The sequence below is a fragment of the Artemia sp. Qi Xiang Cuo genome, chromosome 14 (assembly GCF_049724085.1).
Source record: "Artemia sp. Qi Xiang Cuo chromosome 14, ASM4972408v1, whole genome shotgun sequence".
NCBI lineage: Eukaryota > Metazoa > Arthropoda > Branchiopoda > Anostraca > Artemiidae > Artemia > Artemia sp. Qi Xiang Cuo.
In genome coordinates, this window is record NC_142807.1 from 60,589,475 (window position 1) to 60,615,979 (window position 26,505).

At 33.0% G+C, this 26,505-nt stretch overlaps 1 protein-coding gene across 1 annotated transcript in view; it reads left to right on the forward strand.

Moving 5' to 3' along the window:
• LOC148944714 (cadherin-like and PC-esterase domain-containing protein 1) overlaps positions 1 to 26,505 on the forward strand; it is a 139,983-nt gene that overhangs the window by 37,770 nt on the left and 75,708 nt on the right. The window contains exon 2 of the mRNA XM_089100005.1: positions 9,076 to 9,209. Within this exon, the coding sequence (XP_088956131.1) occupies positions 9,076 to 9,209 (134 nt within the window). The remainder of the gene's footprint in view (positions 1 to 9,075; positions 9,210 to 26,505) is intronic.

Consider the following 26,505-nt stretch of genomic DNA (forward strand, 5'->3'; position numbering starts at 1 on the left):
CTTTCGACTATTAAAAAGGGCAGAAGTCATTTCAATTTCCAATTGAATGAGCTCTTTTTTAAGTTTCTACGACGATTATTTCTATAAAAACCTTATTTGCCCCCAGGAAAAAACTTATAACCCTTGCCCCGCGGGCTCTGGGGGGGGGGGGGTTATCATCCTCAAAGACCAAATTTCCAAAACCTTCAACTGTCTTTAACTAAATGGTTATCTTAAAAGTTTGATTGGATGTGTTTTAGGAAATGGTGGGCGTGAGAGGGGGGTTAGTGGTCCTACAATCACTTTCAACTATTAAAAAGGGTAATAGCCATTACAATTTCCATTTAAATGAGTGCTTTTTGAAGTTTTTACGACAACGCTTTCTATAAAAAACGTTATATAAACTTATAAAAAAACCTTTCTGTAAACTTACAACCCTCGCTCTTATGGCTGTGGGGAGGTTTGTCATCCTTAATGACCTAATTTCCTGAACTTCCAACTACGTTGAACAAAATGGCTATCTCAAAATTTTGATTTGATGTGTTTTAGGAAATGGTGGGCGTGAGAGGGGGGTTAGTTGCCGTTCAATCACTTTCAACTATTAAAAAGGGCACTAACCCTTCTAATTTCCAATCGAAAGAGCCCTTTTCCAAGTTTCTACGACAACTCTTTTGATAAGAAGTGCCCTGGTCTAAAACCAAAAAAAAAAAATGAATAAATAATACACTGTGTCAACATCGTTTTTTACTTAGGCAATGCTATTGCGCTGTCTAAGTTATTAGCATCGATAGGTCCGAGAGTTTCTTTTTTACTTGCAATGAAATATCTTTATCTTTTTCATATCCTCTGACTGAAATCGGGTTTCAGTACCCGGGTCGGTTCCCTTACGGGTCGGAAATTTGGCTAACTTTTTGCTTATATCGTAGCCCAAAGGAATCTAAAGTCGGGACAATAGAGTGCTAATTCTGGTAGCATATGCAATTCAATAAATAAAACAGGGCATGGCATTGTCTCTCTAAACATGAGCAGCTAAGGTGCCTCTTGGAAACTCTATCAATTAGAATTATTTGTTAGCCTTAACATTTTTTTAAGTTGTTTCCAAAGTAATGAGACCTCTGGGAAGCTTTTTCCTGTGTTTTCCTAAGTTATAACAACGATGAAAACCTTGTATATATAAAAAATTAATTCTTATGACTTTCAATTTTTGGTTCTTTGGGGGAAGAGGGATGGAGATGGTGCATCACCAAATATTTGTTCATAGTTTCCTTCCATCTATGTTAATCATTAATGTTCTTAATAGCAATTATTCATCCAAGAACAAATTTTTCTTATCAAGAGGTTTTTTCTCTATTTGGCTACTATTAACTGCAACTACTCTTGTTACCTTTTCACCTGTTCACATTTAGCAATCCTTTTCCTGTATTATTTGGAAGCAAAACCGGTTTTGCCAGAACCGATTTGTAAAGGAATTTGTCAGCAAAGCAAACTCCTTGCCCTTTGTCCGTGTCGTCAGTAAAGGTATCTCACGTTGTCCGAAGCAGGCAAAACCGGTTACTTAGGTCCACTTCTCTATTGCCATTGACTGCAACCATTCCTGTCATATTTTTGCCTGTCCGCATATAGCAATGTTTTTTTATACTATCTGGAATCTATTAAGATAATAAATATGTGTAAATACCAAAGTCAGCAAGGTAAAACCGGTTGTGCCAGAAATGGTTTGTATATGACTTTGCCAGCAAGGCAAACTCCTTGCCCATTGTCTTCCACGTCATCAGTAAAGGTTTCCAAAGTTGTTTGAAGCAGGCAAAACCAGTTCTTGGGTCTATTTCTCTATTACCATCGACTGTCACCATTCCTGTTACCTTTTCACCTGCTCGCACATAGCAATACTTTTTGTATATCCCCTGGAATCTATTCAGATAATTAATCTATGTCTATACCAAATAATGAATTACTTTCATTTTGTAACAGACTAATCGATTTTGCTTAAATCAAATATTACGCTGACACTTCGTTATAATTCAGGGATTTGTTTACATCACGTCAATTTAGACTATAAGATCCCCATTACATCCCATAAAATTCAGAACCCATAGAGAGTTGCTCACAAGGGTGAGCTGAGGCCAAAGCTGCGAATCAAATTAATATACATAAATGATCTGTTGGGGGAAAAAGTGAATTATGGGAATGTGTCCAAAGCAAGTTATATGAGCGGTCTTATAGTTATGATTTTCTCCTGCTTAAAATTTCAATGGGTGCTCAAAGAAGCCATAATCATGCTTGGTAGACAATATGAAAAAGATTCATACCTGAATAGGGTTTCATGGGTTGCATGCAATTCATTAAGCTGAATGCACTGATGGTAGATCCATGCTGTGATTTTTAGTTCAATTAAAATTTTATGAATTTAGTAATCAGGAAAGCACTATGAAAATTTTAAATACTAGATGGCTGATATCAAGAGCGGATCCAGGATTTTGGTTCGGGGGGGGGGGGTTACTAATTTTCGACTCGGTTTTTGACTAATTTTACTAATTTTTATTAAGGTTTTACTAATTTTGGACTGGGTCAAAAATTTCGGGGGGGGGGGGGGGTTCAAACGGGGTACCCCCCCCCTGGATACGGCCTTGGCTGCTATTATATATTTTGTCAGTTATTGGGCATAGCATAAGAGGCTTTTTGATGCTTCAAATTAGCTAGTTATCAAAATTTGGTCGATCCTTGTTTAGTACTTTAAATCCTTGGATTTTTTAAAAATTTTATCGGATAATCATTTTTTGCTTGCTTTGTTAAAATAGAGTTTCATGGGTTGTAATTGATTATGGCTAAATCTACCATTGGCGAAGTCATGCTAAGGGATGCTACGCATGGGGCAGAGAGGGGATACCCCCTCCAATGTGTTCAACAATCTGGTAAAAAATTGGAGTAAATAAAATAGTGGCACGAACCACCAATAATTTACTGGCTCAAATTTCTTTTTTGTATTTAGGGTAAATCGGCTGATGGAAATATGTGACGTAAAATAAGGAAAGAAGATTAGTCTCAGTCGGCAAAAACAAACAAATTAAGTATTTTAGTTGCAATGTCACAAAAATGAGCCACTAAAAATGACCAGCCAGTAGGTAATATTAATTCCCCCCCCTAAACATTTTGGCTAGTGATGCCCCGGGTCATGATTTGATACTTATTACATTTAAACTTTTATAAACTTATTGATCAAGAAAACAATGTGTAATACCAACTAGAAAGTTATAAATTCTAAGAGGCAGATAATGTGAGTATTGCCGGATATGGGACATAAAATAAATATAAGTCTTCTAATTCGTCGGTTATCAGAATGTGTGCCTTAGCAATGTTTAGTATTTTAATTCTCTGATTTTTGAAATTATTATCGGATACTCATTTTTCACTTCTTGGGTCACAATATGGTTTCACGAGGTGTAATTTCTTATGCTGAGTGCACCATCGGTGGAGTTGTGTAGTGATCGTAAGTACAATAAAAATCTTATTAGTTTAGTGATCAGGAAAACATTGTGTAATACCCATTAAAAACTTTTAATTTCTAACAAGCAGATAACCTCCAATGAGCTAGAATACTGTCAGTACAAAATGACAGCCAATCAGAGGACTAGAACCCGTGTACGAATAAGATCACACACCTATATCTAGGTCAATGAATTTATCGTGAATATATGTAACAGGATGTTATCGATAGTCCCCGAAGCCGCACCACGCCGAAATGACGGCGGCAAATGTGTGATTCAGTCTCGGCGGCGGCGCGCCGCCATGCACGCCGAAATTTTTTGTGCGGCGCGCCGCCAATTTTAGACCGGCGGCGCGCCACGGCGCGCCGATTTTTCTGATTAAAAATAATAATAAAAATTCCACTTCACCAAGCACGTTTAACCTCGATTTTAGTAAGGATTTTTAAATGGTTGGCTAAAACATACAAGAACAATATGACAAAACAGGAATTTGTTGGGCCGTGCGGAAAGTTTATGTTCACCGTCCAAGTAGAATTCTCATTTTTAGCCACTAGACCCGGTGAAACCTATGTTGTGTTTATGTTTTACATCGCATTGTTCCTATAAAATCCCGTGTTTAGTCATTTTCTTCTTGTTAATGATTTGGGCTAATGTGTGTATAACTTTCAAAATTTGAAGTTTAAACATCTCCTGTTCATCAAATACATACGAAAAGGAAGTGAAAAAACAAAACAAATAACAACATCAAAAAACGCTGTATACAAATTAGATACCATGGCTTAACAACACCAACAATTTTAAATCAGCGGCTACATCACTTTAGTTACAATTGATGTAACAAAAGTGAGTTTGTTCACTCTGCCTGGAGCCATTGATATTTTTCCAGTTACTATCAGTCCTGTCGTGCTAAAAAGCCGTTTAGCTGGGGCACATGTGGCCGGTACAGCCAGAACTTCACAAGCATAAACTGCCACTCGCGGGATCTGATACTAGCATTGGACCTTGGGGTCCCACAGAATGCCGCAAATGGGCTTCTTCTTTGTATCTGCTGCAATAAGTTGTTTTATAAGGGAGAACAAACCTGCACCTTCACCATAGGCCTCCTGCGCCCTACACTACAGTAGGAACTAAACTGCACCTTTACCCTCTTTTCTTATCAACACGGAATAACCCTCAGAAATTCTTTTCTGAAAGAAGTGGTCAAGCTATAACGTTTCAAGTCAAAGTTTAAGGATACTTCAACTTCAGTGTGCTCTGCTAACTGTGCAAAAAAAATGTAATTCATTTCTATAGATATATTTCTATACTAGCTCTAGATAATCAACCAAGCGGGAAACTACCGCAAATCAGCATCGATAAATAAATGAAACCGAAAATGAACAAAAATAACAATAAATAACTGAGTCAAACTCAAAACGAGCAGAAATTAACATAAGTAGGGCTCAAAACCCCTATGCCTTCCCAAGGCCAGAACATAGTATGGACTTTACTGAAAAAATATAAATGTTTTTACTTTTATAACTTTAATAAATCAAATAATATTAACATTTTGGTTACTAAATATCAGTATATGTATATCAAACAAACAATGCATATTCATTTGTATTTTCGTCAGTAAAGTACAAATTATGTTCTGGCCTTGGGAAGGCATAGGGGTTTTGAGCCCAACTTATGTTAATTTCTGCTTGTTTTGAATTTGACTCGGTTATTTATTGTAATTTCTGTTCGTTTTGGGTTTCATTTATTTATCGATGCTGATTTGTGGTAGTTTCACGCTTGGTAGATTATTTGATTTTAATTTTGCTCGTTTTTGGTTTAATGGAGTTCTTTACTTTTCTTTGAAAAAATTTATTTATTGGAAACAGTTTTTTTAATTAATTTCTGTTCGTTTTATATTGACACAGTCTTTTCAGGGAAAAAGAAAGTCATACTTTAAATCTTTTCGTTTTTTTAAGAATTTATAGTTTGGCCTGCTATTTGTATGCTGGAAAACAATTTTCAGCAAACTTTAACAACATAGACCCTTATAAAAATCTGGACACAAATAATAGTGTTTAATTTAGTTTCATACCTCCTCTAGTTAACCTGAAATGGAAAACTTGATAACATTCGCAAAAAAATTTGTTTACTTTCTTTGATGGCTTGGATAAACTTACGCTATTTTGATTTGGTCAAATTTTAAGAGCAGAAGAAGCCCTAAAAGTTTGAACATAATACCCTCAGTCGTTCTTGGGATACTGCCGAGATGCCTTATTGGGAATTAGCATAAACACACTGCATTTTGATTTAATCTTAAGGCAACATTTACTTTTTAAACATAAAAGCAAATAGGAGGGTGGGTGTGGGAGGGGGATGAGTTTCATTCCAGTCACTTTCGACTATTAAAAAGGACATCAGCCCTTTCTTTTTTTAATCGAATGAGCCCTTTTCGAAGTTCCTACGACAACTCCTTCGATACGATGTGCCCTGGTCTAGACAGCAACAACAGAAAAAAATGATACATTATACCCACATCGATCTTTACTATAAAAATGCCAGGCCTTTCAATCACTTTCGATTATTAAAAAAGGCACTAGGCTTTTCGACTTCCAAACTAATGATCCCTTTTTGAGTTTCTACGACAACGCGTTCTATAAACACCGTATATGCCCCCAGGGCATAAATTACAACCCTTACCCTAAGGGCTGTGAGGGTGGTTGTCATCCTCTAAGACCTAATTTCCAGAACTTTCAATTACGTTAAACAAAATGGCTATCTCAAAATTTTGATTGTATGTGTTTCGGGAAATGGTGGGCATGGAAGGGGTGTTAGTTGCCTTCCAATCATTTGCGACTATTAAAAATGGCATTGTGCCAAAATCAATCTTATATACCTCCAGGGCATAACTACAAAACCCTTGCCCTAAGGGTTGTGGGGGAGTAACCTCCTCAAAAACATATTTTCTCTCTGGAAATCAGTTACTCTGAACAAAATGGCTATCTTAAAATTTTGATTGTATGTGTTTGGGGAAACGATGGGCGTGGAAGGGGTGTTAGCTGCCTTCCAATCAATTTCGACTATTAAAAATGGCACTAGTTATTCCTATTTCCAATCTAATGAGCCCTTTTTTAAGTTTCTACGACAACTCCTTCGATACGAATTGCCCTGGTATGGAAAAAAAAAATAATACATTGTGCCAACATTGTTCTTTACTTAGACAGCTCGATAGCCCTGCCTCTGACAACATCCTGAATTGCCTAATGCTCTTTTACCTACCTCTTTTCATCCGAAAAATCAGAAAGAAAAATGAACAGAATTTTAAAGTGGGAGGTAGAATTTTTGTTTCAAGAAAAATTTCTTCTTCTCCTTCCTATGAACCGATATACATGACGAGCCCAAGATGACAGTATTTATTTTTAAGAAACAGATTAGCCGGGATGACGGTTGAAGCCCGGAGGTCGATATTGATAACCAAAAAAGAGAGAAAAAAAACGGCGGCGTATTAGTGACGCCACCGCCGATAGTATCAGCGGCGGCGCGCCGCCGTTTTTTTTCGGCGGCGCCCCGCCGACTTTTCGGCGCGGCTTCGGGGTCTAGTTGTCGAAACCAACTACGTAATAACTGTTTGTTATGATTCCAGATTCGTTTATAAAATCCTCTTAACTAATTATCGAATATTCTTGAAGTAGAACTTTCATAGGGGATGAAAGGAAACGTCAGAGATTAATTGACTTTTTAAGGGAATTATTTGGAGTGAAACTCTGTGGTCGCCATAATAGACATGTACACAATATGGGATGTGGGCGATATAAAATATTGTTTTTGGCAAGGGAGTGTGCTAAAACGTTGAAAGTAATAGAGCCATTGGTGACAAGATGACATTGTGAATTAACCTAGCTTTACTTCCCGACTGTGTTCTGTATAATACACAAGTACCATTTAAGCAGTGTTTTCCATATAAAAAGTTGATACTAATAAAGATATAGATGCCAAGAAAAGAATTTTAATAATGAAATTCAGAACAATCTTTAGAAATCCTTAGAAATCAACTAGTGAGACGATTATGAGTATGAGCCATCAACCCTAGCCCCCAAGGACCTCAACCTTCAAGGTCCCCTCTCCCCAAACTCCAAGGAGCCGGCCCCTCCCCCCAACTTTTTGGGCCCATTCCTTCATTTTTTATACTTTTTTGAAGTTTATTTATTTTAACATGATTATTTTATTTCAACTTTTTTTTACATGTCTTAGAATGAAGTTTTTCGGAGGATCAATACTTTGAGATAGTCATGTTGTTCAGTATAGTCGAAAGATCCAATAACAATGTCTTTAGGGGTAAAATGGCCCCCCACAGTCCGTGGGAGAGGCCAGTAAGTTATAAAATTTGTCCATTGTTTACGTATATTATTTGTTATTGGGAAGTATACAGACATTTTTTTTGGGGGGGGGGCGATTTTGTGCTTGGGGTGAATTTCAACTTGGAGAATTTTATTGTGGAGGGAAATTATCGAAGAGTGAATTTTCCTGGGGAAATTTTACACTGGGGGATTTGACAGAATTCCTATACGAAATTCCTTCTAATTGTCTTATCTTCTCTTTGCCAACTTTGCATGAGGAGAATTATCCGGGGGAATTATCCTTCGATGGCTCTTTTCTCCTTGTTTTGATTTCTGGGAAAACAATTTCCACGGAAAGGCGCATTTCCGGAGTGATCACGAAACCGATTAGAAATTAAAGTAATTTTTCAAATGAAAGTAGGCTAAGGAGAATTTTTCAGCCTGAATTGTCCGCAAGAAATTTTACGCGGGGTGGGATTTTCAGCGAGGATGGAACTGTCTGGGGGAGTTTGACGGGGGGGGGGTGCTTTTTACGGTGATTAAAATTTCCACAGAAGAGTTTCCTGTGCGGGAGGGGGCATTTTTCATGGAGGGTGAGCCAGAGTTACCGGCATTATTTGAAACCGATCAGAAATTAAATACAAAAAAACAATTTTTTTTAACTGAAAGTAAGGAGCAACATTAAAACCCAAAACTAACAGAAATTATTCCGCATATGAAGGGTTGCCCCCTTCTCAATACCTTGCTATTTGCGCTAAAGTTTGGCTGTTTGTCCCAATTTCTTTAAAACAGCTACTGAAACATTTTTACATTGAAACATTTGTTTGATTAAAATCGGAAGCTTTTTTTTTTAAAGTGCTAATAGCCTTACCGTAAAGAGCAAGGTATTAAGAGGGGAGGGGGACCCTTTATATGCGGAAAAATTTCTGTTCGTTTAGTGTTTTAATGTTTCTCTTTACTTTCAGTTAAAAAAACTTGTTTTATTTTTAATTTCTACAAAAAAAAACTTGTTTTATATTTAATTTCTATACAGGTCGCTTATTTTCGATTTTTTTTAAAGTTGTACCTACCCCCTCCCCATCGTGATATAGTTTCCACCGTATACGTCTGCTAGAAATTTTGTTTGTTTTGTTTGTGTGGATATTAAGCATTATTCTCCTTATCACTCCATTAATTTTTGCCTCAAAGGAGCACAAAAAATTTGGCATTTTTAGAAAATAAAAAACTCAATTGCAATTCGAATAGACGCTAATTCCTTAAATTCTTTTCTCATGTCTCCCTTTTTTGTCATTATTTAGGTAGATGGTATTTACCTTGTCAAAATTGTACTGATGAACGTTCATGTTCTTGGAGCAACGCCACTTGGATTGAAAATGGATGCCAATTCGAAGAGCTGAATAAAGAAGCCCAGCGTTGCCTAGTAAATAAAACTGTGAGTAGTAAAATTATAATAGGAGAAAACAAAATCTCTTAATTAAGTAAATTTATAATATTTGTAGTAAAATTAACATATTATAATATATGGTCATATTAACTAATTAGCTATATTAATCTAGAAAATTCTAATATATTCTGGTTATTTATTTAATCATACTAAGTTAATTACTGCCTTATCAACTTTAAGGGGAATCATAAGGGAATTAACATAATAAGTAAAAATGATGTACCCATTGGTCTTAAGTACCTTAAGCCTTAAGTCACCTTAAGGCTGATTTAAATCATTTTGCCTAAAGGTCCCTAGATCGAAAATCTGCCCTTTTTATATCGAATATTAGCTCTTAGTAAAATTACTTAAAAAATCAGAAAAACAGAAGTTTTTTCGATGAAAGTAAAGATTGAAGACTTAACTTAGAACGAACAAAATTATTCGCTTCACAGTTTATACAACATATATCTAAAAAACTATTTAAAATCAATTGGCTTGTGGTATTTCCATGTATTTGGGAAATTGTGAAAAATTAGTAATTTAATGAAAACTGTGGGTATTTGAGTCTACTTTGAAAATTAAATTTTATATTAAAATTTATTGATATCCTGGCCTGTAAAAGACTATTGAAAGCCTTATAAATGTGTTTTTTATTTTCTGCAGGTTAGTTAGGGTTTTTCTGCTCCTAATCCTGTTTTGCTGTGTTTTCAGTAAAATGCTAGTTTTTTCAGAATTTCACAAATACAGGAAATATCAAAAGTCATTTTATTCGAATAGTTCGTTTTTCAGACATATGTTGTATAAACAGTGAAGCAATGATTTTGTTTGTTTTAAGTTTCAACTTCGCTCTTACACCAGAAAACTTTGTTGTTGTTTTTCCTTTATTAATTTTCGTTCGGCTTTAGGTTTGAAAAATATATAAAATAAACCTTGAGAAAACATCTTTGTTTAAACTGAAGAAACTATAGAGTTCAACATGATGTTTTGCTAAATAGGGTAATAAATGTAAGTTTTACTCCACAGCTCAATTAAACTTTCCCTGAAGAAAATCTGCAAATTTGTCACATAAGGAGTCCAAGGGAGGGGAGCTAAAAATTTCACTTATTACATTTTACCTATTACTTTGAGGAGTTCTAAATAAAAGTTTGATTTTATATGAAGTATTGTCCTATTTGAAGTTTTTACAGATTTTAGAAAAGTGATGGACATTAAAATATGTGTAGTCGATATAATCTACGAAAATTCGTATTATTATAAATGTAATTTTTATGTCGTAATGCTGCAAAGACTTTTGTGTTTCTCAGAAAAAAGATACTTTAATTATTTTTGCTTCTCGGACTTCAACATTTTAGGAGAATTGACCATTAATATCATGCTATTGTTAAAAATACAAGGTTAAACAAAGAACAGTACCAGAAGTCAGGGGTATGCCTTTTTCCACCCCTGCCTGACAGACCTGCTTGTGACGTCAAAATCAGTATTCAGTTCATGCAAGCTTAGACGATGTCGAGGAAAAAAAACCCTATTTTTGAAAACTCGCATGATTACACATTTCAAAGTTCTTGCAATGTCTCTGTGTTGTGCTAGTGCTGGTGAAAAAACAAATTGACATATTAGGGTTTCAAGTTTTTTTGAAATTCCCAAAACTGGGTTTGAGTATTTTACCTATACTGTTAAAATAGATGCAAAAAGCATTCCTTATTATACCTAAATAGGTTTTGAATTTGAGTAAAAAAAATTCACTTGGTAGTTTTTTTTAACTCGATTTTTTATTTTTAATTACTAAGGAGACTGGGAGGAGGTGGCATTCATAAGGGAGACTATATAACACCTCATGTTGGTGCTGTTAAGAAAAATGTATGCTAAGCATACACATGTAGGTAGGCTATCATTTGTTAGCACCCCGCTAGTGCGGGAGAGATATAAAGAATAAAAAAGTGATTTTAGTATTTAAAGCTATTTTAGGAAATTACCCTAATATTGTTTTCGTTATTAACTTTTATTGTTAAGACATCCTTGAACTTTCTAATGAACCAATTTTTCGTTGGGACCAATTGTAATTAAGTTTTTTCAATTGACAGTTTTTTTTCAGAACGTGTTTTTTAGTTGCCATTTAATAAGGAGGCAGGATGGAAATTTTACATTAGGGAAGCTGTAGACCTCCAGTTAAGGATGTTTAACCTTTTCTTATCCTGGTACCCTTTTTATTATATGATACCCTTTTAATCCCGACCTTTTAGCTCGCGAAGTGGCAACGAAAAGTGCCATTTTTTGTATTATTTAGTGCTTCACGATGGTGCTACCAGGCCGAATCAGTAGTATCGCAGTAATTACCACTGAACTTACATGGAAACTTACACCTGAGGCATGAATATACAGTGCAGTTTGACCTGCACATTGCAAAAAGCGACCAGACTGGTTTTTGAAGCACTTTCATCATAAATTTTTTTTTTTAACCAGAAACAAGAAATTATCAACCTTTTCAAAGAGAGTGAGTAGACCCTGTCAAAGAATTTGATAACCTCTAGATTAAAGGCATCTCATCGAGTTTGATTCAGAATGCAATATGTCTAGAATTGATGCCATATGCTGTTGAATCATTTACCAAAAAAATAACTCTATTTGCAAAAAAAAGGTTTAGCATTTGCGAATTGGACTCTATGAATGATATTAATTAATGTTTGAATAATAGGAGCCTGAATGATTCTAATTAGTGATTGGATCGTATGAAGATGGAGACAAAGGTTTAAAGTGATTAGCAGTAAAGGTAACCCCGAAGAGCATGTTAACTCATAGCTTATTTATTATAAATTTGGAACAATATTAATCTATGGAAATGGTTAACGATGATAAAATGGTCTTATGACTTGACCTAGCTTTAGTTCTTCAATGTGCTCTGTATAATACGCAATTGGTGTTCGAGCATTGTTGTCAACTAAAAATAGAGTTTAACGTTATAGTACACTAAAGACTGGAAACTTACAGCCATTTCGATGGGGGAAAATGAATCTTTGTGATGGATGGCACTACTTCATTGATGCATGCCGTATAATACATAAGTGGCGTTTGAACAGTGTTGTCAGTTTAAAATAGAGTCTAGCGTTATAGTATACTAAAAAAATGATACTAAGAGAGATGTAGATGGCAAGAAAAGAATTTTAATAATGGATAGCTTTACTTCTTTTATATGTTCCATATAATAATCATGTAGCGCTTGGACAGTGTTGTCAGTTTAAAATAGGGTCTAACGTTTTAGTATACTAAAAAGTTTATACTAAGAGAGATGTAGATTGAAATAAAAGAATTTTAATAATGAAATTCAAAACAAACCTTACAAATCCTTGCAAATCAAGTAGTAAGGTGTATGTGAGTACGAACCATCAAGGATCATAAGCACCAACGACCCTAACCAGCAGAGACATCAACCCCCCAAAGGTCCCCTATCCCCATACTCGAAGGGAGCCCCCTCCCCTCCAACGTTTTGGCCCCCTCCCCCCATTTTTTTTTATTTTTTTTTAATTTTTTTTTACTTTTTTTACTATTTTTGTTTAACATGATATATTTTTTCAACTTTTTTTTACATGTCTTCGAATGAGATGAAACATACTTCAAAAAAAAAAAAATCACATTTAATATTTTCCAAACTCAAAATAAGAATGGTATAGACATTTTAGTCATGACCTTTACTATTAGAAAAATAATGTTTGTAGTAGCACTTTTTTTATTGGACTAAAATTTGTTTTATTGGACTTCGAAATTATTCACCTTTTTTTTATGTATCTTAAAATGACATAAAATATGCTTACAGCTCTAACAATTGTACTCTATGCTTGCTCAGAGACACGATGCAGCTTTCCCACTGGTACTTTATGGCTGGTTATCGACACTATCTAGTTTATTGCATATATCAAATCATTATTTTTCTACGCGATGGAACGACAAACATATAAGTCATATCTTTAAAAAAGTGAAGATGGAGCATTTTAATAAAGTGTGTTCACATGACAATGTTATTGTAGCATTGGATGCCGACAAGGAGAAGTATTTAAACAATGAAACAAGTACAAGTGGTAGCACTATTGGAAATGTATGCATGCATTGTCATGACAGTAAGGAATTCAATTTCTTTGGAGTACCGAAAAATTCAACTCTTATGTTGGTGGATATGCAAGATTGAGATCTCCAGAGATGATTGCGCTCAAAGAGAATGCCAACATAAAAATAATCGTTGATGATAGATAACAACTCCTTGGTACTGTTGCAGGTAACACATTACCTACTGATACATCCTATCGTCAGCTTTGGGGTTTTAGCATTCAACGGAAGATAAAAAAAAGGCCTACTCTTCTAATAATATCATAAACTATATCTTGTCTACATGCCGAAACTGTTACCTGTGTAAAAATAATGTGATAATAGACAGTGAAATTACCAGAATAATAAAAAGGGCGTTGGTAGAAAATATTACTATGGAATATAAAGATGAATCGATGAAAAACAAAGTACCAGCAAACGTTACTTCCATTGATCAAACAGTCAATGAACCAAATAATACCAAAGACGGAAAGCATGTTGAGCCTGTCGATGAAACACCAGTAAAAATTGTGTATGACTCAAAATGGAATAATGATTATTCTACTGATTACGAACTAAGAGAAGACAATAACTACAATATCAAGAGAGAACATGGTAAACTATTTTATGGAACGGATTGAAAATGTGCATCCTTTGTCGGATATGCTGGATAAAATTGACAAAATCTAAGTATCAGATTGAATAAATGCTTTATCAATATCATTTGTCGGATATGACGGATAAAATTGACAAAATCTAAGTTTCAGAGTGATTAAACGCTTTATCAGCATCCTTTGTTGGATATCTCGGATAAAATCTAAGTATCAGAGTGATTAAATTCTATATCACCATCCCTTTCTCGGATACATGGATAAAATTGATAAAATCTAAGTATCAGAGTGAATAAATGCTTTATCAACATCCTCTAAATGCATTATCAACATCATTTGTTGGGTATATCGGATAAAATTGACAAAATCTAAGGATCAGTTTGATTAAATTCTATATCAACAACCCATTCTTGAATACATGGGATAAAATTGACAAAATCCAAGTATCGGATTAATTAAATTCTATATCAACAACCCTTTCTCGAATATATCAGATAAAATTGAAAAAATCTAAGCGTAAGAGTGAATAATTTTTTTTATATCAACATCTATTGTCAGATATATCGAATATAATTGACAAAATCTAAGTATCAGAGTGAATAAATGCTTCGTCAGCATCCTTTATCGAATATATAACCAGAGCGAATAAACGCATTATCAACATCATTTGTCGGATATATCAGTTAAAATTGACATGTCGGATAAAATTGACAAAATCTAAGTGTCAGAGTGAATATTTTTTTTTATCAACATTTTTTGTCAGATACATCGAATATAATTCACAAAATCTAAGTGTAAGAGTGAATAATTTTCTTATCAACATCCTGTGTCAGATACATCGGATAAAATTGACAAAATCTAAGTATAAGACTGGATAAATGCTTTATCAACATCATATGTCGGATATGTTTGACAAAATTTTTTTTTTCAAGGAAATATGTGAATGCATTTAAGGTATAGTACGAATGGCTTGCAAACAACATGAAAATACTATTAGAATGAACAAAATTCTTAATCAAAATCCGTTGTTGGATATGTCATTATGAAAAAACTGTAAGTTGTTAAGTAAGTAAGTAACAAGCTCTTTCTTGAATTCACCTCTTGGATACACAATACAGAAATTTAATTCAGGAAATTATGAAAAAAAAATTGAACAAATTCTTTAGTATCATTAACTATCGATTGAAGTCGCTACCTGGACAGACAATACAGCAATTTCATAAAATCTAAGCATAAGAGTGATTAAATTCTATATCAACATCCATTTCTCGGATACATAGGAAAAAGTTGACAAAATCTAAGTGTTAGAGTGAATAATTTTTTTTTGTCAAAATATTTTGTCAGATACATCGGATAAAAGTGACAGAATCTAAGTGTCAGAGTGAATAATTTTTTTATCAACATCCTTTGTCAGATACATCAAATAAAATTGACAAAATCTAAATTTCAGAATGAATAAATGCTTTAACAACATATTTTATCGGATATGTCGGATAAAATTTACAAAATCTAAGCAACAGAGTGACTAAATTCTATATCAACATCCTTTTCTCGGATACATAGGATAAAATTGTCAAATTTTAAGTGTTAGAGTGAATAATTTTCTTATCAACATCCTTTGTCAGATATATCAAATAAAATTGACAAAATCTAAATTTCAGAATGAATAAATTCATTATCAACCTCCTTTGTCGGATATGTCAGATAAAATTGACAAAATCTAAGTATCAGAGTGAATAATTTTTGTATCAACATTCTTTGCCAGATACATCGAATAAAATTGATAAAATATAAGTGTCAGAGTGAATAATTTTTTTTATCAACATCCTTTGTCAGATACATCAAATAAAATTGACAAAACCTAAATTTCAGAATGAATAAATGCTTTAAAAACATCCTTTATCGGACAAGTCGGATAAAATTGACAAAATCTAAGTATCAAAGTGACTAAATTCTATATCAACATCCTTTTCTCGGATGCATATGATAAAATTGACAAATTCTAAGTGTTAGAGTGAATAAATTTTTTTATCAACATCCTTTGCCAGATACATCGGATAAAATTGACAAAATCTAATTTTCAGAATGAATACATTCATTATCAACATCCTTTGTCGGATATGTCGGATAAAATTAACAAAATCTAAGTATCAGAGTGAATAATTTTTTTATCAACATCCTTTGCCAGATACGTCGAATAAAATTGATAAAATATAAGTGTCAGAGTGAACAAATTTTTTTATCAACATCCTTTGGCAGATACATCAAATAAAATTGACAAAATCTAAATTTCAGAATGAATAAATGCTTTAAAAACATCCTTTATCGGACATGTCGGATAAAATTGACAAAATCTAAGTATCAAAGTGACTAAATTCTATATCAACATCCTTTTCTCGGATGCATATGATAAAATTGACAAATTCTAAGTGTTAGAGTGAATAATTTTTTTATCAACATCCTTTGCCAGATACATCGGATAAAATTGACAAAATCTAATTTTCAGAATGAATACATTCATTATCAACATCCTTTGTCGGATATGTCGGATAGAATTAACAAAATCTAAGTATCAGAGCGAGTAATTTTTTCTTATCAACATCCTTTGCCAGATACATAGAATAAAATTGACAAAATATAAGTATCAGAGTGAATAAGTTTTTTTATCAACATCCTTTGTCAGGTACATAAATATAATTGACAAAATCTAAATTTCAGAATGAATAAATGCTTTAACAACAGGCTTTATCGGATATGTCGGATAAAATTGACAAAATCTAAGTATCAGAGTGACTAAATTCTATATCAACATCCTTTTCTCGGATACATTGGATAAAATTGACAAAGTCTAAGTGTTAGAGTTAATAAATTTTTTTTATCAACATCCTTTGCCAGATACATCAGACAAAGTTGACAAAATCTAAGTATCAGAGTGAATAAATTCATTATCAACATCCTTTTTTACGTGAACGCACTTAACCTAGTCTAAATTAACCTTAAAAAATGAAATAAAGCTATGTCGACTTAGCATATCTCTCTCAATATGCTTTCACCACCACGGGGTACACTTCATGTCTAACTTGGTTTTTGTGTCTAAATATATGTACCTTTATATATTTTTATCTCACTCAGTATTTATGTGTTGGTGTCTGTGTAGTTGTTTGCTTATTTTAATACGTGCTCTGCCAGTTCAAGTAAGTCTAAATGAACTAAACTTTTTGAATTTCCCTCTCACTATAACTGTGTGTCTGAGCGGGTATGCTGCCATCTATAACCAATCTACCCCAAATTCAACATAACGACGCATGAAGTCAAAATGAATAGAACTTGGATTTTATGACTGTTGTCTGATTTATCCGATAAAAACTTTGACAACGAATTTATTCTTTCTGGTACTTAGATTTTGTCAATTTTATCCGATGTATCTGACATGTGATGTTGATAATGCATTTAAGAGATATTGATAAAACACTTATTCACTCTGATACTTAGATTTTGTCGATTCTATTCCATGTATCTGAAGAAGGGATGTTTATAGAGAATTTAATACCTTTGATACATAGATTTTGTCAAGTTTATCCCAAGTATTCGAGAAAGGGATGTTGATATAGACTTTAATAAATCTGAGACTTAGATTTTGTCAATTTTATCCGATATGGCTGACAAATGATGTTGATAATGCATTTCAAGGATGTTGATAAACCATTTATTCACTCTGATATTTAGATTTTGTCAATTTTATCCCTTGTATCCGAGAAAGTGATTATGATATGGAATTTAATCACTCTGATACTTAGATTCTGTCAGTTTTATTCGATAAATCCGACAAAGGATGTTGATAATGATTTTATTCACTCTGATACTTAGGTTTTGTCAATTTTATTCAATGTATCCGAGAAAGGGATGTTGATATAGAATTTAATAACTCTGATACTTAGATTCTGTCTATTTTATCCAACTTATCCGGCGAAGGATGTTGTTAAAACATTTATTCATTCTGAAATTTATATTTTATCAATTATATTCAACATATCCGACAAAGGATGCTGAAAAAGCATTTATTCACTATGATATTTAGATTTTGTTAATTATAATAGTTGTAACTGATAAAAGTTGTTGATAAAAAATAAATTATTCACTCTGATACTTATATTTTGTTAATTTTATCCCATGTACCCGAGAAAGGGATGTTTATATAGAATTTAATCAATCTGATACATAGATTTTGTCAATTTTATCCCATGTTCCCGAGAAAGGGATGTTGATATAGAATTTAATCAATCTGATACTTAAATTTTGTCAATTGTTTCCGATATAGCCGACAAATGATGTTGATAATGTATTTAAAGGATGCTGATAAAGAATTTATTGACTCTGATACTTAGATTTTGTCAATTTTATCCCATGTATCCCAGAAAATGATGTTGATATGTAATTTAATCACTCTGATACTTAGATTTTATCAATTTTATCCGACATATCCGACAACGGATGTTGATAATGAATTCATTCACTCTGACACTTAGATTTTGTCAATTTTAATCTATGTATCCAAAAAAAGATGTTGATGTAGAATTTAATCACACTGATACTTAGATTTTGTCAATTTTATCCAACATATTCGATAAAGGGTGTTGTTAAAGCATTTATTCATTCTGATATTTTGATTTTGTCAATTTTTATTCGATGTATCTGACAAAGGATGTTGATAAAAAAAGCTTGTTCACTCTGACACTTATATTTTATCAATTTTATTCGATGCATCGGACAAAGTGCGTTGTTAAAAAAAATTATTCACTCGGAAACTTCGATTTCGTCAATTTTATCTAACGTATCCCAAAAAGTATCTTGATTATGAATTTATTCAATCTGTTATTTAAATTCGGCCAATTTTATTCAATTTATCTGGCAAAGGATGTTGATAAAAAAAATTTATTCACTCTAACACTTAGAATTTGTGAATTTTATCCTATGTATCCGAGAAAAGGATGTTGATATAGAGTTTAGTCACTCGGATACTTAGATTTTGTCAATTTTATCCGACATATCCGATAAAGGATGTTTTTAAAGCATTTATTCATTCTGAAATTTAGATTTTGTCAATTTTATTTGATGTATCTGACAAAGGATGTTGATAAAAAAAATTATTCACTCTGATACTTATATTTTATCAATTTTATTCGATGTATCTGGCAAAGGATGTTGATAAAAAAAATTACTCGCTCTGATACTTAGATTTTGTCAATTTTATCCGACATATCCGACAAAGGATGTTGATAATGAATTTATTCATTCTGAAATTTAGATTTTGTCAATTTTATCCGATGTATCTGTCAAAGGATTTTGATAAAAAAAATTTATCCACTCTAACACTTAGAATTTGTCAATTTTATCCTATGTATCCGAAAAGGATGTTGACATAGAATTTAGTCACTCTGAAACTTAGATTTTGTCAATTTTTTCTGACATGTCCGATAAAGGATGTTGTTAAAGCATTTATTCATTCTGAAATTTAGATTTTGTCAATTTTATTTGATGTATCTGACAAAGGATGTTAATAAAAAAATTTATTCACTCTGACACTTATATTTTATCAATTTTATTCGATCTATCTGGCAAAGGATGTTTGTAAAAAAATTATTCACTCTGATACTTAGATTTTGTCAATTTTATCCGACATATCCGACAAAGGATGTTGATAATGAATTTATTCATTCTGAAGTTTAGATTTTTTCAATTTTATTTGATGTATCTGACAAAGGATGTTGATAAAAAAAATTATTCACTCTGACACTTAAATTCTGTCAATTTTATCCTATCTATCCGAGAAAAGGATGTTGATATAGAATTTAGTCACTCTGATACTTAGAGTTTGTCAGTTTTATCCGACATATCCGATAAAGGATGCTGTTAAAGCATTTATTCATCTGAAATTTAGATTTTGTCAATTTTATTTGATGTATCTGACAAAGGATGTTGATAAAAAAATTATTCACTCTGACACTTATATTTTATCAATTTTATTCGATGTATCTGGCAAAGGATGTTGTTTTAAAAAAAATTATTCACTAATGCTTAGATTTTTTAAATTTTATCAGACATATCCGACAAAGGATGTTGATAATGAATTTATTCCCTCTGATACTTAGATTTTTTCAATTCTTTCCGATGTGTCGGACGAAGGATGTTGATAAAATAAAATTTATTCACTCTGACACTTATATTTTGTCAATTTGATCCTATGTATCCAAGAAAAGGATGTTGATATAGAATTTAGTCACCCTGATAGTTAAATTTTGTCAATTTTATCCAACATATCCGATAAAGGATGTTGTTAAAGCATTTATTCATTCTGAAATTTAGATTTTGTCAATTTTATTTGATGTATCTGACAAAGGATGTTGATAAAAAAAATTATTCACTCTGAGACTTAGATTCTGTCAATTTTATCAGATGTATCTGACAAAAGATGTTAATAAAAAACAATTTATTCAGTCTAACACTTAGATTTTGCCAACTTTTTCCTATGTATCCGAGAAAAGGTTGTTGATATAGAAGTTAGTCACTCTGATACTTAGATTTTGTCAATTTTATCCGACATATCCTATAAAGGATGTTGTTAAAGCATTTATTCATTCTGATATTTAGATTTTGTCAATTTTATTTGATGTATCAGACAAAGGATGTTGATAAAAAAAAATATTCACTCTGACACTTAGATTCTGTCAATTTTATTCGATGTATCTGGAAAAATATGTTGAGAAAAAAAATTATTCATGCTACAATACGGATTCTCTCATTATTATCCGACATGTCAATTTTATCTGACATAATTAACAAACGACGTCGATCATTTATTTATCTATTCTAACACATTTGTTTCGCGACTTGTATCTAAGACATTTAACAAGGACTTATGATAAACCATTTATTCACTCTGAAACTTAGATTTTTCCATTATATTCGATGTATCTGACAATAGATGTTGATATAAAAAAATTTATTCATTCTGTTGCTTAGATTTTTTCAATTTTATCCGATGTATTCGAGAAATTTTTGTTGATGTAGAATTTAATCAATCCGATACTTAGATTTTGTCAATTTTATCCCATGTATTCGAGAAAGGGTTGTTGATATAGAATTTAATCAATTTGATATTTAGATTTTGTCAATTTTATACAATATACCCTACAAATGATGTTGATAATGCATTTAGAGGATATTGATAAAGCATTTATTCACTCTGATACTTAGATTTTAAAAATTTTATCCCATGTATCCGAGAAAGGGATGTTGATATAGAATTTAATCACTGTGATACTTAGATTTTATCCGAGATATCCAACAAAGGATGCTGATAAAGCATTTAATCACTCTGATACTTAGATTTTGTCAATTTTATCCGTCATATCTGACAAATGATGTTGATAAAGCATTTATTGAATCTGATACTTATATTTTGTCAATTTTATCCAGCATATCCGTCGAAGGATCCACATTTTGAATTTGTTCCATAAAATAGTTTAGCATGTTCTTTCTTGATATTGTAGTTATTGTCTTCTCTTACTTCGTAATCAGTAAAAAAAACATTATATTATTTTGAGTCATACACAATTTTTACTGGTGTGTCATCGACAGGCTCAATAGGCTTATCGTCTTTGGTATTATTTGGTTCATTGACTGTTTGATCAATGGCAGTAATGTTTGCTGGTACTTTGTTTTTCAGCGATTCATCTTTATATTCCATAGTGATATTTTCTACCAATGCCCTTTTTATTTTTCTGGCAATTTCACTGTTTATTATCGAAAAATTTTTACACATTTAACAGCTTCGGCACGTAGACAAGATATGGTTTATGATATTAGCAGAAGAGTAGGCCTTTTTTTATCTTCCGTTGAATGCTAATACCCGAAAGCTGACGATAGGATGTATCAGCAGGTAATGTGTTACCTGCAACAGTAGCAAAGAGTTGTCATCTATCATCAACGATTATTTTTATGTTGGCATTCTTTTTGAGTGCAATCATCTCTGGAGATCTCAATCTTGCATATCCACCAACATAAGATTCGAATTGATTCGGTACTCCAAAGAAATTTAATTCCTTACTGTCATGACAATGCATGCATACATTTCCAATAATTCTGCCACTTGTACTTGTACCACAGTTTAAATACCTCTCCTTGTCAGTATCCAATTCTTGAAGAACATTGTTATGTGAACAAACTATATTGAAATGCTCCATCTCCACTTTTGTTAAGGTATAACTTATGTGTTTATCGTTCCATCGCGTAGAAAAATAATGATTTAATATATGCAATAAACTAGATAGTGTCGATAACCCGCCATAAAGCACCAGTGGGAAAGCCGCATCGTGTCTCTGAGCAAGCATAGAGCTACAATTGTAAGAGCCGTAAGCATATTTTATGTCATTTTAATATACGTAAAAAAAGTTGAATAATTTCTAAGACCAAAAAAAAATTTTAGTCCAATAAAAAAAAGTGTTACTACGAACATTTTTCTAATAGTAAAGGTCATGACTAAAATGTCTTTACCATTCTCATTTTGAGTTTGGAAAATATTAAATGTGATTTTTTGTTTTAAATATGTTTCATCTCATTCGAAGACTTGTAAAAAAAAGTTGAAAAAATATATCATGTAAATAAAAACTAATAAAAAAAAAGTTAAAAAAAATTAAAAAAAAAATTAAAAAAATGGGGGGAAGGGGGCCAAAACGTAGGAGGGGAGGGGGGCGCCCTTTCAGTTTGGGGATAGGGGACCTTTGGTTGGTTGATGTCTCTGCTTTTTAGGGTCGTTAGTGCTGATGATCCTTGATGGTTCGTACTCACATACACCTCACTACTTGATTTGCAACGATTTCTAAGGTTTGTTCTGAATTTCATTATTAAAATTCTTTTCTTGCCATCTACATCTTTCTTAGTATCAACTTTTTAGTGTACTATAACGTTAGACTCTATTTTAAACTGACAACACTGTTCAAACGCCACTTGTGCATTATACAGAACACATTGAAGAAGTAAAGCTATCCATTATTAAAATTCTTTTCTTGCCATCGAAATCTCTCTTAGTATCAACTTTTTAGTATACTATAACGTTAAACTCTATTTTAAGTTGACAACACTATTCAAACGTCACTTGTGTATTATACAGAACACATCGAAGAAGTAAAGCTAGGTCAAGTCATAAGACCATTTTATCATCGTTAACCATTTCCATAGATTAATATTGTTCCAAATTTACAATAAATAAGCTATGAGTTAACATGCTCTTCGGGGTTACCTTTAATGCTAATCAGTTTAACCCTTTTTCTCCATCTTCATACAATCCAATCACTATTTAGAATCATTCACGCTCCTATTATTCAAACATTAATTAATATCATTCATAGAGTCCAATTCACAAATGCTAAACCCTTTTTTTTGCAAATAGAGTTATTTTTTGGGTAAACGATTCAACGGCAAATGTTATCAATTCTACTTATATTGCATTCTTGATTAGACTTGTTGAAATGCCTTTAAGCTAGAGTTTATCAAATCGTTGACAGGCTCCACTCATTTTATCTGAAAAGTTTAACAATTCTTCTATTTTAATTAAAAAAAAAAAAAATTATGATGAAAGGGCTTCAAAAACCAGTCTGGTCGCTTTTTGCAATGTGCACGTCAAATTGCACTGTATATTGATGCCTCAGGTTTATGTTTCCATGTAAGTTCAGTGGTAATTACTACGATACTACTCGAATCTAAAAAAGCACTTTTATGTGATCAACAGTTTTGGATTAAGCTGTTAAACATATCCCTACGATGTTACAGCAGCCTGCTAATTCTGCTAGTCAGTAGACAATCTATGAAACTTTTAGGGAGTTGGGAGGGAGAGTATAGAAGAGGGAAAATTGTACCTCTTAGATTTAGGATTTCCGAAATAGTGATCATGATGGCATCCTTTTCATTTTCTAAGGCATTTCAATCCAGAAATGACACCAAGAATCGCCTGTTTTGGTGTCGTGTGGAACTTTCCTCTCCACGGAAAAATCCTCTCCGCAGAAACCCCCCCCCCCTAAAAAAATCGTAGGCTACATTTCCCAATAACAAGTATTGTATATGAACAATAGACAAATTGCGTAATTCACGGCCCTTTTCCCAGGGGCTAGGAGGGGCTATGTCAAACAGTTCGTGTTAACGAACTGTAAGTAACCCCGGCTCAATAGTAACCAAAACTCTAAAAACAGAATTTTGATACCAATAGATGTATCAAAAGAATTATATTTTTATGGTAATTTCAAATATATAAGCTTCATGAAATTTAGTCTTACCCATCAAAGGTTATGAGCCTGAGAAAATTCGGTAGATTTTTAGAAAAAGGCAATTCATAAAATGTTAATGAAAAATTCACCATCAGATTCAGCGTATCAGAGAACCTCACTGCTGAGGTTTCAAGCTCCTATCTGCAAAAATATGGAAATTTTTATTTTTTGCCAGAAGAACGATCACGGATGCGTGTTTATTTATTTTTTGTTTTTTTTTTCCCAGGAGTAATCGTATCGACCCAATGGACCCAGAACGTCAAAAGAGGGTTCATTCTAACGGAAATTAAAAGTTCTAGTGCCATTTTTAAGTGATCAAAATAATTGGAGGGCAACTAGGCCCCCTCCAACGCCTCTTTTTTCCCAAAATCGCCCGATCAAAATTTTTAGATTGCTACTTTGCTCATCATAGTTCTGAGGCCCAAAAACTATGTCTTTGGAGATAATATGACCCTTCACATGCCCTAGGGAAAGGTCTTGAAGATATAAAATTTGCCCATCGTTTACGTATGTGATTTTTATTGGGGAGTATGTATACATTTTTCGGGTAGAGAGGAAGGGGGAGTTTTTGCTGGGGGATTTTGCACGGGGAAAATTTCCATGGAGAGGGAAGCTTCCAGAGGATGAACTTTCCAAGGGACATTGTGTACTGGAGGAATTTACCAAAATTTCTTTACGAAGTTCCTTTTTGTCTAGCTTTCTCTTTTCCGATTCAGTTTTACTTGTGAAGATGTTAAGGATAATTGTACGGGGTAAGTTTTCACCAGGATTGAGTTGTCTAGAGGATTTATCCATGGGGAGGGGGATGGATCCGTGGAGGTGGAGCTAGATTTCCGGCGTTACTTAAAAAACGATCAGAAATAAAATAAAAAAACAAGTTTTTCAACTGAAAGTAAGGAGTAACATTAAAACTTAAAAACGAATGAAAATTATTAAGTATATAAGGGAGGCTGCCGCTCCTCAACACCTCGCTTTTTACGATAAAGTTTAAGTTTTGTCCCAATTCTTTAAAAACGACTGCTGAAACACATGGGCTATTTAATTAGAACAATAAGTAAATTTTTTAATAATGCCGAAAAACTTGAGCGTAAAGAGCGAGGTGTTGAGGAGGGATAAATCCCCTCATATGCTTAATAATTTCTGCTTGTTTTAAGTTTTAATGTCACTTCCTACTTTTATTTGAAAAAACTTGCTTTTTTATTTAATCATTCCTAAGGGCATAGTTATTGGGCATCTCGACTAAAAGACTTAAAATTTTGATCGGATATCTTTGGGGAAAAAAGGGCGTGGGAAAGGGACTAGTTACCATCCAGTCTTATTGGCCACTTCAAAAGAATACTAAAACTTTTGATTTTCGTTTAAATGAGCCCCCTCCTAACCCTTAGAGCCATTCGTTTGAGACGATCACCCCTGAGAAAAAAACAAAAAAGAAAACACAAAATAACAACAAATGAACGCGTATCCGTGATCTTCCTTCTGGCAAAAAAAAAAAAAAAAAAAAAAAAAAAATCCACGTTTTTGCAGATAGAAACTCGAAACCTCTATAGTGGGGTTCTCAGGTATGCTGAAACTGATGATGTGATTTTCATTATGATCACCTGACTTTTTGAGGGTATTTTCCTCTTTTCCAAAAATCAGACAAATTTTCTACGGCTTGTAGCTTCTGATTGGTAAGATTAAACCACATGAATCCTATATATTTAGAATCAGAATAAAAAGCTAATTCTTTTGATGTATCCATGATTATCGAGATTCCATTTTTAGAGTTTCGGTTTCTGTTGGACAAAGTTGTTCCTTACTTACAGTACGTCACCGCGAACTATTAAAAACGCTTAAAAAGGGGAGAGACGCTTAAAATGTATAAATTTCATGATTTATCCAAATTTTACTCTAGTTTTTATATAATTTGTCAATTCGCGTTTGGGCAAAACAAGAATAAGCTCTGATTTCTTAAACAACGAGAGAACTAATGAAGTTTTGAAGGAATATTTGGTACCATTCCTCTGCCTCAGTTCATAACTTAGACATTAAAATGGTAAAATCACAGACAAAATTTAACTCAATTAAAACATGTGCAGAAATGACTGGCAGCACTAGATAGCAGCCATTTTGAACCCTAGGGCGAATACTTATTTTTGGATCTCTTCCAAGACATGCATTCCCTCACTGAGCAAAAAAAGGGAAAATTATGCATCCGCATGGGAATGCAAAGTAATTCTACAAATATACTTGTTAAAACGAGTTGCAAATGCTGAATTGAAGAGGTAGCAGTCTTCATACAGCATTTTACTGGAATTC